The following is a 15,848-nucleotide window of genomic DNA, read 5'->3' as shown; positions in this document are numbered from 1 at the left end:
ACATTGGACATAACTTTGTCATCGTATCCTCTATCCTTAAATAATGAAGTAATATATATAACTTCATCCAACATATCCTTATAGGCTGATGTCATCCTAACTGCTCTGATAAGTTGCCCTTTGTAGATGTTCATAAACTGTTTCCTCGGGTGGTTGCTCGAATATTCCAGATAGTTTTTAGAGATGGAAGATGTGGATTGTTGGCAATAGTTACTGTTGGGGGGATTGACAGAAAGCTGCATCACTTTTCTGTTTTTATTTTTATTTTTTTGTAATACAAGTTGTAATAGGGACTAGCACCCCTTTACCTATCTGTAATGTAAGCCAAGCCTTTAAAAATATGTAACAAAGAATTTAAAAGCGGTAGCTGGCACTCGGAATCCTTGCACACTTGTTAGCCCTGAAGCGTTTTTTTTTTTTTTTTTTTGAAATGCATACAAAATCATTATTGATGTGCACCACTGCTTGTTTTAACAAAACTAAAAAGACAGAATTTTTTCCAATTTATTAGCAGGTATGATTTAGCTTACACTACACTACTATAATACAAAAAAATAAGCAGCTGTGCTATGATTTCAACCACCAGCTACTGCGTTTAAAGTGTTGCCCCGATAACGGAAAAGTATTGAATTTTCTCTGTAGATCAGCAATTCATCATGATATATGTGGAACAGACTACTTTGTTTTCTTCTGTGCATGCGGTGAATTCAGCAGTGTCATTTCATCACTGTTCCTAGACAACCAACTTTACTGGAATCCCATCCTTGTAAGGGTAACATCATACTTCAGGTATTCAGACTTCCAGCAGGGATGCCACAATCCCTGCTAGAAGACTAAAGGGACAGTTCTGACTAGTTAACAGAAATACATCCCTACATTGTATATAAAATTGAGTATAAACTAATGCTTGTACTGCAAGCACTACTACTGTGTTTTTGTTTAATTGTTAAAGTAATCCCAATAAAAGGCATGTTATTTACACATAAACAGCGAGAAACTTTTAATGAATATAATATTACATGAAACCAAGTGTTTATATAAAACAAACTTTTCATTATAATAAAGCTATTAAGAATTTTCAAATGTCCTTCTTTATGTGAAAGACAACTGCTCTGGCATGAAGAACATCATCCTATTTATCTCAGAGATGCATCAATAAGAATGTAGTATGTTTTGAGAGATGCCTTAAAGTAGCCATACTGATATGGTCTCTAAGCAACATCTAAAATCTGAATTAAGGGAAACAAATTGTTGAGGGCTCTGGTATCAAATTTGGCAACACATTGGCCTGCACATGCAAGGATTTGTATTTTGCAAGACTATGAGTTTGTACACGGGTTAAACAAAATATCAAAATTTCTTCATGATGGCACCTGCTAGGCCACAGCAGTACCTGCTCCTTCACCGGAATGTGATTTGGCATCTTTACACAAAAACATGCACACGCTCTAGTTCAAAAAATGCACTGGACTAACAAAATGGACAGAAGCACTTTGCCTGCTGGTCTTGCATAAGGAGACAAAGTGAGTCAGAAATAAATCCAAATGTGTAAATTGAGTCTGAAAAATGGTCTGTAAAAAGCTCATTTTTTTGTGTGAAAGAACAGTTAATTCAATTTACTACTTTTTATTTGGGAAACGAGAAGTATTTCAATTCTAAACAAACAACATGCAACTTAATGAGCCACAAAGCTAAATGAACAGCAGCAAAACTCAGCAAAGCAGTTATTAAAGTATTCTTTATTTTTTAAATGATCCACAATACTACAATGACTGCTAGGAGAGAAAAAAAAGCAAGAACTGAACCCTAACTCCCTTCTCTATGACTAGGACAGGAAAGTTCTGGCTAAGAACAGTGATTTCCCTGCCTGTACATCAACATTACAGCTCCTGCCCCCATCAAATTTTCAGTTCAGCCCTGTTGATTATACATGCAGATAAGGTAAAATTAGCAAATATTCTCCATTTAACAGCATTCTTACCTTACATCCTCGAGGTCTGTCACTCTGTTTTGCTGCAGTACCCTTCTTCCAACTTCCATCATTCTCTGCACTAATCAGACAAAAAAAAAACAAACAAGAATGACTTAAAAAATGAAGTTATAAACAGATTAAAGAAATAATCCATCAGTTTAGTGTAGTACATTGTTTTTGGCGATGCAATTAATCTGCTGGGGATGAAATAAAATGTCTGAAGCCTAAAATAGATCAAAAGTACAAAGTAAAATTATTTTGTCTCTGGAACTTACCCACTGAACATGTTGTCCGTTATTAAACAAAAAAATAAATGAACTGCAGAACACAAACTTCACCAAGAACTTCTCGACTCCAAGTAGGTTTATAAGTGTATACTAGGCTAACAGCCACTGGGGCATTTATAAACCTAGCCAAGCATCCCAACTGTATCCTGCAAGGTTACTTGCTTTAGAGATTACTTTATGGGGTATATGTAAACTAGGACAAGACTTACAGGCTGCCTTTGTCCATTAGAGACATAGGTCCTAGAACCAAGATGTATTTCCGATTTCCTATCCACTGGTCCAGATTTCTCTTGAACAGGATTAGGAAAGAACTCTGCTTCACATGGATAGGAAGTCTGTTCCAAAGAAGGGAAATTGACGCTCATACCCGTCCTTCCAAAGTGTCCTACTTATGTCACAAGCAAAGTTTAAATCTCTAGATCATGTAATTCTGATGCTATTTGTTTTGCAGATTTGCAAAAGTTCCATCAGCGTGGGATCCAAGGATGCCTTGTATGCCAGGCATAGATCACCTCCACACAGTTTGTAGGAAACAAGAGTACTGAGATGGGGCTTTTGAGGTGATCTGCATAGGGCATATTTATGACCTGTATTCTGTTTGTGAGGAATGTCCGTGGACATTCCAATACAAGAGTACTGAGATGGGGCTTTTGAGGTGATCTGCATAGGGCATGTTTATGACCTGTATTCTGTTTGTGAGGGATGTCTGTGGGCATTCCAATATAAGAGTACTGAGACAGGGCTTTGAGGTGATCTGCATAGGACATGTTTATGATCTGTATTCTGTTTGTGAGGAATGTCTGTGGGCATTCCAATACAAGAGTACTGAGATGGGGCTTTGAGGTGATCTGCATAGGACATGTTTATGACCTGTATTCTGTTTGTGAGGGATGTCTGTGGACAAGAGTACTGAGATGGGGCTTTGAGGTGATCTGCATAGGACATGTTTATGATCTGTATTCTGTTTGTGAGGAATGTCTGTGGGCATTCCAATACAAGAGTACTGAGATGGGGCTTTGAGGTGATCTGCATAGGACATGTTTATGACCTGTATTCTGTTTGTGAGGGATGTCTGTGGACAAGAGTACGGAGATGGGGCTTTGAGGTGATCTGCATAGGACATGTTTATGATCTGTATTCTGTTTGTGAGGGATGTCTGTGGACATTCCAAAACAAGAGTACTGAGATAGGGCTTTGAGGTGATCTGCATAGGGCATGTTTATGACCTGTATTCTGTTTGTGAGGGATGTCTGTGGCCATTCTAATACAAGAGTACTGAGATGGGGCTTTGAGGTGATCTGCATAGGACATGTTTATGACCTGTACTCTGTTTGTGATGGATGTCTGTGGACATTCCAATACAAGAGTACTGAGATGGGGCTTTGAGGTGATCTGCATAGGACATGTTTATGATCTGTATTCTGTTTGTGAGGGATGTCTGTGGGCATTCCAATATAAGAGTACTGAGATGGGGCTTTGAGGTGATCTGCATAGGACATGTTTATGACCTGTATTCTGTTTGTGAGGGATGTCTGTGGACATTCCAATACAAGAGTACTGAGATAGGGCTTTGAGGTGATATGCATAGGACATGTTTATGACCTGTATTCTGTTTCTGAGGGATGTCTGTGGACATTCCAATACAAGAGTACTGAGATGGGGCTTTGAGGTGATCTGCATAGGACATGTTTATGACCTGTACTCTGTTTCTGAGGGATGTCTGTGGACATTCCAATACAAGAGTACTGAGATGGGGCTTTGAGGTGATCTGCGTAGGACATGTTTATGACCTGTGTTCTTTTTGTGAGGGATGTCTGTGGACATTCCAATACAAGAGTACTGAGATGGGGCTTTGAGGTGATCTGCATAGGGCATGTTTATGACCTGTATTCTGTTTGTGAGGGATGTCTGTGGACATTCCAATAGTTGTATGTACCTGGTCAGGAACATAGCGAAGGAGGCATTGTTCATAGGTGTTTACTAGGCTAATGACCACAAGGGCCTTTTTATGCCTAGTCATGCATCCCAAATCTCTGACAAGTTCTGATATCCTTGATAAGTGTAAACATGGGCCTGCGAGATGAACCATTTACAGGTTACCTGTGTCCATTAGAGACATAGGTGCCAAACCAGGGATGAATTTCCATTTTCATAGGTTCATAGGTTCATACTAGGCTATCTGCCCAAGGGCATTTATAAGCCTAGCCCATAGTTATGTGGCTTTCGCCACCCCTTTAGTTTGAATAAAAACTATGCCTATCATTTTTCTGTGCCTCTGTCAAGCAGTGACACTGAAGTAATCCCTGGGGTATATCTGCGATCTCCCATCCATTGGTCAAGATTCCTCTTGAACAAGGCCAGCGAGGTGCTCTGCCTCACATGTACCGGGATTTTGTTCCACAGCATAGGGAGTCTCTGGGTGATGAATCTGTCCCTCCAGCACGTTCTATTTATAACCGTGTCAAGGTTTAAGTCTCCCGCCCTTGTGGTTCTGAGGGATCTAGATTTTTGAGGTGAAGCATATTCATCAAATCTGGGTTTGACATGGCCTTATATGTCAGGCACAGGTCACCTCTGAGCAAGCGGTATGAGACTGAATAGAGCTGGAGTTCTTTCAGTCGGGCAGCATAAGACATATTTTTGAGACCCTTTATCCTTTTGGTGAGGAACTTTTGGGGCCTTTCAAGCTGCAGCAGGTGTCTGGTCAGATACATTCGAACGGGCATTGTACTCAATCATAGGTCTAATGAGTGATGAGTACAGGGGACGATGACCTCCCTTGATCTAGATGTGAATCCCTTCATGATCAGGTGGGCGATATAGAAGGTTTTCCTAACTACTTTAGCAACATGAGTGTCAAACGAAAGGCTACTGTCAACTTGGGTCCCCAGATCCTTGATGACTTTTTCTGTGCTCAGTGGATTGCCACCTATATGGTAGCTAGGGGTAGCCTTGTTTTTCCCGAAGGGTATGACTATGCATTTTTTGGCGTTTAACTTCAGGCCATGGCTCTGGCACCAGTTATCCGTTTCTGTGAGGCCCTTCTGGAGGATATCTGTGTCAGATGTGTTTTCGACTATGGCGCCCAGTTTGCAGTCATCTGCAAACTTTGTCAGCCATAACCCTCCTGTGTTTGCTTGTACTTCAGAAAAGTAGATGCCGAACAAGAGTGGACCCAGGACTGAGCCCTGTGGGACACCACTTGTGACAGGCTTTGAGTCTGACATGGCTCCAGCAACTCTGACCCTGTGGGTTCTGTCACTTAGCCAGTTTGCAACCCATCTTGTGATGTATGGGTTTACGTTCAAGCTGATGAGTTTTTCGATGATACCTGAGTGGGGTATTGTGTGAAGGCCTTTGCCAGGTCGAGGTAGGCTGTATGGACTGCCTTCCCTCATCAATGGCCTTGGTGACTGTCTCGAAAAAGTCAACCAAGTTTAAGAGGCAGGATCTGCCTTTGACAAAGCCAAACTGGGTTGGATCCAAAGTCTGCAAGTTCCCTATGTCTTTATTTATGAGTTTCATTATGATCCTCTCCATGGCTTTGCAGATAAGGCCTGTCAAGCTAATGGGCGGTAATTTCCAGGGTCTGTGGAGGCACCGCCCTTATGAAGTGGGACCACAGTCGCCGTCGCCACTCCTTGGGTACGTATCCTGAGGTGAGGCTAAGATTAAACAGCTGTCCTAACTGTGGGTTTAATTCCTCGTTGAGTTCATGAAGCACACAGCCGGGGACACCATCCGTCCCATGGATGCTGTGTTTTTGCCTTAGTGTGGGCAGTTCTCACCTGTGCGTTGGTGATGTTAGGGGGGCTACAATCCTCTGCAATAGATATCTCTCCTTTGGGGAGGGGAGAAGTTTGCACTGAACCTGTCAGCCAGTATGTTAGCAATGTGTGTAGGTTCAGTAATTTTCACATCGTTTTGAACTAATTCTGAGCATATCTGGGAGTTTCCTCCTAGGTTTCTAACATAGATAAAGAAGGCCTTATGATTGTCTTTAGAGTCCTTGGCGATTTTTCTCTCAAAATTTGCCTTGGATGATTTTATGAGAGCTCTTAGTTTTTACTTATAATGATCAAAGGTGTCTTACCTTTCAAGGATTTTGCTCTATCTTGTAATAGCTTCCTCCTTTTGTTGTAGAGCTTGTTTATGGCTGGGGTCCACCAGACTGGATGCTTGCCTTTGGTACAGAGAGTCTTAGTTTTGTTTGGGATTGCCTGATCCATGCAGTCCTGTAGGTGCTGGTAGAAGGCATTTGTAAGTGATTCAGCGGTTTGAGTAATGTTTACCACTGGCTCAGGGGCCTTAAAGGAGACCACACTAGTTTTTAGAAGTGTGAAATCGGTTTTTGAGAAGTTTTTCACTGTGGTCTTTTTTGTTTCAGGTGGGGGCGGGATGAGGACCTCCAGCGAGATTAGTTTATGATCTGATCTCACCAGTGAGGGGTATACTTCCGGTGTTGAACATTTTGATCCCATGTTCGTGATGATGAGATCAAGTATGTTTTCTCCTCTTGTGGGGATGTTGACTAGTTGTTCCATGGCATTTGAGTTTATTCCCATCCAATTGCTCAAGTTGCACTTGAATTGGGTTAAGGAGGAACTCTGCTTCACATGGATGGGGAGCCTGTTCCGTAGACTAATTATATCACAGTCAAGGTTTAAGTCTTCAGAACAGGTAATTCTGGTGCTGTTTGTTCTGTGGATATGCAGGAGTAGTGGGGTCTGACAATGCCCTGTATGCCAGGCATAGATCACCCCTCAAAAGCCTGTAAGAGACAGACTTCAGGGATAGGGCCTTGAGGCAGTCTGCATAGGACATTTTACTTATGCCCTGTAGTCTTTTAGTGAAAAACTTCAGTGGACGTTCCAATTATTGGATATGCCTGGTTAGGTACATACCATAGGGGGCATTGTACTCAATGACAGGGCCGATGATGCCAAATACAGTGAAACAATGACTTCCTTGGACTTAGATGCCATAACTTTGCTTATAAGTTGTGCAGCATGGAATGATTTCTTCACCACTGTAGACAGATGGTGGTCAAAGGCTAGACTGCTATCTGTGTGTGTCCCTAAGTCCCTGACTACTGGGGCAACGCTAAGGGATGAGCTGACAATAGGACAGCTACCGGGGATGGATGACTTCCCAAAGTATACTATTATGCATTTCAGGGCATTTAGTTTTAGTTCATGGCTCTGACACCAGTTGTTTGTCTGTGTCAGCCCCTCCTGGAGAACATTTCTGTCAGTGTGAGACTTAATGACAGCTCCTAATTTGCAGTCATCTGCAAATTTAGTCAGCCAGAGACCACTGACACTGGCCTTGACTTCTAAGAAGTAAATGCCAAAAAACAGTGGTCCAAGGACTGATTCCTGAGGAACTCCACTTGTGACTGGCCTCTTTGTAGACGTGGACTCCCCACTTCTAATTTCCTGGGTCCAGTTTGTGAACCAGTTGGCTATCCACCGGGTGTCATATGGGTTTGTACCCAACTTCCTGAGTTTGTCAACAATGCCCGAGTGGGGTTCATAGGTTCACAGATTAGTAGTACTAGGCTAACTGCCCTTGTGGGCCATTTTAAGCCTAGCCAATTACCCTATGTGAGAATAAAACCATGCACCTTGTGTCTCCAAGGTAAACACCTTAACCATTATGCCATCCTCCCACATTGCGTCAAATGCCTTGGGGAGATTAAGGCAGGCAGTGTGAATGATTCTGTCCTCACCCATTGCTTTGGTGACCTTCTCAAAGAAGTCCACCAGGTTGAGTAGACATGATCTGCCCTTGATAAAACCAAACTGGGTTGGGTTCAGTGTCTGGAGGTTTATTACATCTCTACTAATAATCTCCATGATAATTCTTTCCAAAGCTTTATATAGAAGACTAGTGAGACTTATGGGTCTGTAGTTTCCAGGGTCTGTAGATGGCCCATCTTTGTGCAGAGAGATGACTGTTGTCTTTCTCCATTCATGAGGCACGGAACCTGCTTGGAGGCTACAGTTAAATAGCAATTCCAGAGGTCCTGATAGGTCATGTGCTTTAGAAGGCATCCTGGGATACTGTCTGGGCCCATTGATGCAGCGGTCGTGGTCTTGGTCTTGGAGAGAGTATTAAGGACCTGTTCCCTAGTGATAGTAGTGGGAGTTATATTTGATATTTTCTGAGGGAAGATTGAGAGGGAGAGAGGGGTAAAGCTGGAGTTGAATTTATCAGCCAGGAGGTTTGCAATGTCTTCTGGCTTAGTGTAGATGGCTCCATTTACAATGAGCTCTGCACACAACTGTGCATTGCCTTTGAGGTTGCAGACATAGCTAAAGAATGCTTGTGGTTGTCCTTAGCCTGGGAGGCCAAACTTACCTCAAATTTAGCTTTGGTAGACAATTTGTCCTCTGAGTTGTTTATTTAGTTTGATGAAAGTGCTGTTATCCTGCTGGGTGCTGCACCTCCTAATTTTTGCCATGATTTTCTTCCTTCTGTTATACAGCCTATTGATTTTGTGATTCCACCAGGGTGGCTTGTTTTTTGAGTTAGTTCTGTACTTCTTCCTGGTGGGGACAGCTGTCTCTATGCAGCCATTAACATGCTTGTACATGATTTCTGTGAACAGTTCTGTGTTGTACTAAATGATGGGCCTGATGAGGGACAAATACAGTGGAAAGATGACTTCCTTGGACCTAGATGCCATGGCTTTACTTGTAAGTTAAGCAATATAGAATGATTTCCTTACTAACTAAGACACATATCTACATACACACCCAAATCACTGACTACTGATTCTACTCTTAGGTTCATAGGCTGATACTAGGCTATCGGCCCTGGGGCCTATACAAGCCCAGCCAAAAAGGTACCCTGTCTTTTGCCACCCAAGAAAATTATTTTCCTGTGCCACTGTCGAGTAGAGCCACAGAGGTGATCCCCAGGGTGAATTTCCTATTTCCCATCCAATCATCAAGATTTTTCTTGAAGAGTGCTAATGAGGAGCTTTGTTTGATATAGATGGGTAGTTTATTCCAGAGTATGGGAAGTCTCAGTCTTAGGGGTGTGTTATTGATGAGGTAATTTCCTAGGATGGTTGACTTCCCAAAGGATACATTTACCCATTTCTTGGCATTGTGTTTTAAGCTGTGGCTTTGGCATCAGTCATTTGTCTGTATTAGCCCTTCCTGTAGGATGTTAGTGTCTTGGGTGGATTTCAAGACAGTTCCTAGTTTGCAACCATCTGAAATCTTGGTCAGCCAGATGCCTTGACTTCAGAGAAGCAGATGCAGAAAAGGAGCAAACCCAGCATACAGCCCTGAGGGACTCCTCTAGTGACCAACCTCTTTCTGGAGGTGTTTTCCTCTATCCTAATTTCCTGGGTCCTGTCTGACTTGTGTTTTACTTGTATTCTGCTTTTAACTGCATATTAAAACTTCAAAAGAGACCACAGCTCTGTCTCTTGTGAGTCAGGCAGAAATGTTTTCCCCACTCTCCCACCCACTTACTGTCAAGTTCTTAAATACCACTATCTTTTTGCCTGCCTCTTATGTTAATTTGATCATATATCTAATTTCCTCTCTCCATTCAATGGCTTGTGTGAGTAAGCACAAATTATCATTTTGTGAAATCATCCCCCTTCAACTATTTAAATTTATTGGCCATCCTACTGTATTCCATAGTACCAGAATACAAAAGTGACCACCCCCTTTCAATCTATCTTGCCATTTTAAAAATAGTGACTCTCCACTAAAACTTAACTTTTTGGACAGGTAAAAAAAGAAGTTATGTACCTACCATAACGTTCCATGTTAGTTGTCTTCATCTTGCCTTCTTTCTTGCTGGTTGGGATCGGAGCCGATCCTTGGCTCCAACTCGGCCATCTTCTATAGCTCAAGAGCTGTTTACTGGCTCGAGGCTACCCGTTATCCCATGATGCCTAGAGATAGCTACCCAGATCTCATTTGAAATAGCTAACCCCAGACATAGCCAGAGAATAAACCTGTCTATACAAATAGGTTGAGCATACCTGACATACTCTCTAAAGTCAGTAGAGGAAACAAAGCAAAGAACACTCAGCCAGTGAAACCAGAACTCCTCTCGGTCCAATAGGACAGGGGGATGGAGGGTGGGACACAAGAAAAAAGGCGAGATGAAGGCAACTAACATGGAATGTTATGGTAGGTACATAACTTCTTTACGTTAAGTTGTCTATCTCGCCTTCATTCTTGCTGGTTGGGACAGCGTCACTAGCATCTACAATCCTGGGTGGCTCATTGGAACAGACTCTTCAGAACAGTGGAAACAAAGTCAGCTCTGCTCCTGGAGACCATATCTAGCTTGTAATGAGAAATAAAGATATGAGGATTTGCCTGTATAGCAGCTGCACAGATAGAATCCATGGGCAACCTAGACTGGAAGGCTATAGAGGTGGCCAAGGCCCTAGTAGAATGACCTTTTGGTTTGATAGGTAACTCTTTGTTCCTTAATTGATAAATGAAAGTAATAGTGTGAGACAACCACCTGGATAAGTTCACCTTGGAAACTGGGAGACCTTGTTTGCCCAGAGCATAGGAAAGGAATAGTTGGTCCGACTTCCTTATTTCCTTAGGCCTGTGCAGGTAAAAATGCAATTATCTATGAACGTCCAATTGGTGTAATTTGTACTCTGCCTTGTTGGTGTGGTTGGGGAAAAACACAGGAAGGTCTATAGATTGGTTTAAATTATTTTCTGAGCAGACTTTCGGAAGAAACAAAGGATTAGTCCTCAGAGCAACCCTGTCCTTATGAAAAACCAAGTATGGAGGACAAACACATAGTGCCTGAAGTTCAGAGATGCGTCTGGCTGAAGTAATAGCTACCAGAAAGAGTTTCTTCCAAGATAGAAACTTAATAGGGCATGATGCTGCTGGTTCAAAAGGGGGCAGAGTTAAGGAAGCTAATACCAGATTAAGGTCCCAAGGAGGAGGGGGATCTCTCACTGGAGGCCTAAGGAGAGTGGTCCCTCTCAAAAAGGCTTTACAGAGCTTATAAGACATAATGTTTGAATTTGACAGACCGACATGAAAGTTAGAAATGGACGCTAATTGAACCCTGATTGTAGCAGAAGTGGACCCAGAATGAAAAAGTTGTGCTAGGAATTCTAGAATTTCGTGGGGCTGAAAAGGGATCTATGTTCCTAGTCTCTACCCAACAAGAAAAACGTTATCATTAACTAGCACAGGTTTTTCTGGTTGTGGATTTGTGAGAGGAGGCGACAATCTCACGTACAGCCGGGGAAATGCTAGGAAGTCTGGCTAAGGTTGGAAGTGGAGCAACCAAACTGTAAGCTGGAGGGTTTGGAGGGATTGATGCAACCCACCTGATTGATGAATCAGTAGGTCTGGAATCGGATCCAGAGTCCAGGGCTGATCGAGAAGGTAATGGTGCAGGAATGGGAACCATATCTGTCGAAGCCAGTAGGGGGCAATGAGGATCATTTTGCAACTCAACAATATTGCTTTCTGTGTGAGTTTTGGAATCAGGGGAAATGGAGGAAAGGCATAAAGAAGTCCCTGAGGCCAATCGTGGACTAGAGCGTCTCTGGGTGAGTGACCTGCAAGCGGAAGAAGGGAGAAGCAGTTGCTGCATTTGCTGTTGAAGGGGGTGGCAAAAAGATTGCAGCAAGGCTGTCCCCATTTGCAGAAGATAAGATCCGCAACTTCCTGATTCAGAGACCACTCATGAGGCATGAGGATAGCTCTGCTGAGCCTGTCTGCTATGACGTTGAAACTCCCAGGGATGTGTGTCGCAATCAGAAAACGTTGGGAGGAAATCACCCACTGCCACAGTCTGAGTGCTTCTCGATACAGGGGGTAACACCTGGTTCCGCCCTGCTTGTTGATGAACCACACCACTGACATGTTGTCTGTTTGAACTGCTATGGTCCCAGAAGAAAGAGAGTCCTGAAGGGCTTGTAACGCTAGGAGCACGGCTCTCATTTCTAGGATGTTTATGTGCAGATGGTACTCGTGAGGTTGCCAAGTGCCTTGGACTGTCCTGCCCTGATAATGCCCCACCCCACCCTATCAGGGAGGCGTCTGTGGTCACTGTGGCTACCGGAGGGGGCTGAATGAAGGGTCTGCCCTGAGTCACTAGTGGGGAGACCATCCACCAGGAAAGGTGCCTTTTGCATGCTTCTGTAATCATGATCATGTGAGACATGGGCAGCTGTTGGAAAGACCACTGTGTGAACAGAAGCCACTGAAGGATCCTCATGAGAAAGCAGGCTAGTGGGATTAGAAGAATGGCTGCTGCCATGGAACCCAGAGTTTGACGGACAAACCTGACTTGGATTCTTTTGCTCTGCATTAGAATTTGTACTTGCTGACAAATTGTAGACACCCTTTCTAGTGGTAGCCTTGCGGACATGTTCCTTGTGTCTAAGTCTGCTCCTATGTAGGTGATAGATTGACAGGGCAACAAGGCAGATTTTTCAAAGTTTATTGTAATGCCTAGCTAGGAGCAGATTGTGAGTGTGTAGTCCCTGGCTTGTAGAAGTTTATGCCTGGTAGTGGTAGTGAGGAGCCAGTCATCTAGATATGGAAACACCTGGAATCCTCGACATCTCAGGTGAGCCGTGACCACTGCCATACATTTGGTGAACACCCTGGGGGCTGTGGTGAGACCAAAGGGCAGAGCTCTGAACTGGTAATGACTGGCTCCCAGCCGGAAGCTAAGAAATCTCCTGGAGCACCTGTCCATCTTGATGTGGTAGTACGCATCTTGAAGATCTATCGAGCACATCCAATTGTCCTGACCCAGAAAGGGTAGAATGGACTGTAGCGTGACCATCTGAAACTTTGTTCTTTGTACAGACCTGTTTAGTCTGCTGAGATCCAGAATCGGTCTCCAGTCTCCTGTCTTTTTTGGTACCAAAAAGAACCTTGAGTAAGTTCCGTATCTGTGCTGGTCTGCCGGGACTTCCTGGATGACTCTTTTTTTCTAGCAGTTTTGAAACTTCTATTACTGCTTGGTCCTTCAGATTGGGTGGAACATCTGGAAGGGATTTCCTTGATGGTGAGGGGGACTGACAGAAGGGAATTTTGTAACCTCCGGATATAATGGACTGTACCCATCTGTCTTGCGTTAAATTTTGCCAGGCCTTTGGGTAAAGTGAAAGTCTTCCCCTGACTGCCTCCAGAGGTGAGCAGCCGGGCAACCCTTCAGGGATGCTGAAAGGGCTTATCAGAGATGGATTCTCTGTTGCCCTGGTTCTGCAGATCCCCTCTGCCAAGAGGTCGGCATCTGTTGTTATTATTTCCCCCTCTGCCCCTGGAGGAAAAATCGCTACGTGTGTCAGGAAAGGCACCCTGGCATTTTTGGAACCACATTTTGCCACTCTTCTGACCTTTGACTAAGAAAATGTAAATGTAAAACTTACCACTAAAGTAGCAGTAAGTAAAAAACACAAATACAGAAAAAAATCAAACTGCTACTCCACGGCTGATAGTTCAAAAAATGCAAGAAGCTAGACTTCTCTTAAGAAATTTTTATTTAAAAGACCATTTATGCTTGCAAAATTCACGTAGTCTGCCCCAGCAGCTTATAAAAACATAAATCGCTTCTACAGAAGCGTAAAACCTTTCGGTTCTAAATAATAGTATGCAGCGTGTTCAAAGCGTGCAACTAAATCGCTCCTCAAAATGCAATTAAATCGGTGATGGTTAACCGCCATATTAAAGTCCTTTAAAAAAGTCCTCTTATATGAAAGAGAATGTAGTATCAAGTACACCAGTTAGCTTACAATGTTGCCAACACTCACAGTATATTTCTAACATTGCTGATATGAACAGTTATAAAGATAACAAGTACACCAGTTGACTTGAAACTGTTGCCGAAGCTCACTTTCAACGTTGCTGTACTTATCAGATAACAGCAAGAGAAATGTTGCCAACACTCATAACGTGCTTTCAATGTTGCTAATATAAGCAGTTATGGAGGTAACAAGTACGCCAATTAACTTTAAACTGTTGCTGAAGCTCAAAGTCCACTTTTTGCGTTGTTATATTTCTCTGTCAACAGCAAAAGAAATTCAAATGTGTCAAGTACATCAATTAACTCACACTGTTGTCACCACTCATAGTGTACTTTCAGCGTCGCTGGTTTATACAATTGCGAGGGTAACAAGTACGCCAATTGACTGATACTGTTGCTGGAACTCACAGTATACTTTCAGCATTGCTGTGCCCCTCAATGAAAAGAACAAAGAATTTCCATTAAATTCTTAAATAATGCTGGTATTGTAAAGCTGAGTAGTGTCACAGAAATTCCAAATAGTTGTCCCAAATAACTCTTCTGACCTTTGGGGTATGGTCTAGGAGTGGAAAAACGGACTCCCATGGCAGAGAGAGTCTTGCCTTCTTGCTCACACCTAGTCAAAGTGTTTTTCACCTGTGGTCCAAAAATAAAGAAACCATCAAAGGGGGTGTTGGTGAATGACGCTCAAAAGGGTTCCGCAAAATTACACAGCCGCATCCATGCATGCCTCATAATGGCCACACCCGTACCTGCGGCTCTACTCGCACCATTGGCTGCATAGGACATGAGCCTCATGGAGGAGTTAACTACGGAATTAAGCGTCGCCAGCTGGGAAGCTACTTTAGCTTGAGCCACCTCAGCTGATGGATCTTGAAGGGTATCTCCGAGCTCTTTAAGGAGATCCCTCTGAAGCCAGGTAAAATTACATAAGTAGTTCAGTGACCTCATAGAAAACGTCGCTGAAGCGAACATTCGCTTCCCGTATCTGTCCATGGTCCTAGACTCCTTGTTAGGAGGATGGACAGACAAAGAGGTCTCCACTAACTCTTTTTTGGTGGCTGCTGCTACCACCATGGCATCAACAGAAACACCTTTGGTAAGGAACTGCTTATCTTGGGGTGCTGTGATGAATTTGCCAGGTTTCCTCGGAGTTGGTTCCACTGTATCCAGAACGGACCAAGCCTTTCGAGCCACCACTGCCATAAGTGGATCGAAAGGTGGAGAAACCCAGGAGGTGGAAGGTCGGGAACCGAACGCATCCAGAAATACAGACTCATCCTCGGTAGGGGCTAGGGGGTTCCAGTTTCCCCTCTGCTTAAGCATTTCTAGGATGTCCGAGAAGGAAACATCTTCAGAGGGAGATCTCGGGGATCCTTCCGAATCATCTAAGTCTGTATCAGAAGTGACAGACTCAGGGGAGTCAATGTGCTTCCTCTTGCACTTCTTCTTATGAGGGGGCTCCTCTGAATGATCAGGAGAGGCCTTGGAAGAAGAGGAAACACCCAATGGGGTGCCCTGGAGTGCCAGTTCCCTACGCTTGGGGTCTGGAGGAGGAGCAGAGGTTGGCACAGGCACTACAGGGAATGGAGCCGGTGGAGCTGACTCAGTGGCCAGCACACTCCTCATGACATCGAAGGCATCCCTGCCATGATGCAGAGAAAGCTACGGTTCCGAAGAAATCGGAATCCTTCTCCGCACCAAGGGAGATGGCTCCAAGGCCGATGTAGGAGCCAAGCTCACCTGCGCCAAAGCTCCGAGAGGGAGAATGGAGTCGGACAAGGGTCCGATGCCACTCACCCCCTCGGAGC

At 43.6% G+C, this 15,848-nt stretch overlaps 1 protein-coding gene across 1 annotated transcript in view; it reads right to left on the bottom strand.

Annotated features, from left to right (window-relative positions):
* Positions 1-15,848, bottom strand: part of LOC122810682 (histidine triad nucleotide-binding protein 3-like) — a 436,167-nt gene that overhangs the window by 153,269 nt on the left and 267,050 nt on the right. Inside the window, exon 3 of the mRNA XM_044082255.1 lies at positions 1,982-2,051. Coding sequence (XP_043938190.1) covers positions 1,982-2,051 — 70 coding nt within the window. The remainder of the gene's footprint in view (positions 1-1,981; positions 2,052-15,848) is intronic.

Source organism: Protopterus annectens, chromosome 1.part1 (assembly GCF_019279795.1).
Source record: "Protopterus annectens isolate FY-2018-M chromosome 1.part1, PAN1.0, whole genome shotgun sequence".
NCBI lineage: Eukaryota > Metazoa > Chordata > Ceratodontiformes > Protopteridae > Protopterus > Protopterus annectens.
This window is presented reverse-complemented; position numbering and strand designations above follow the sequence as displayed.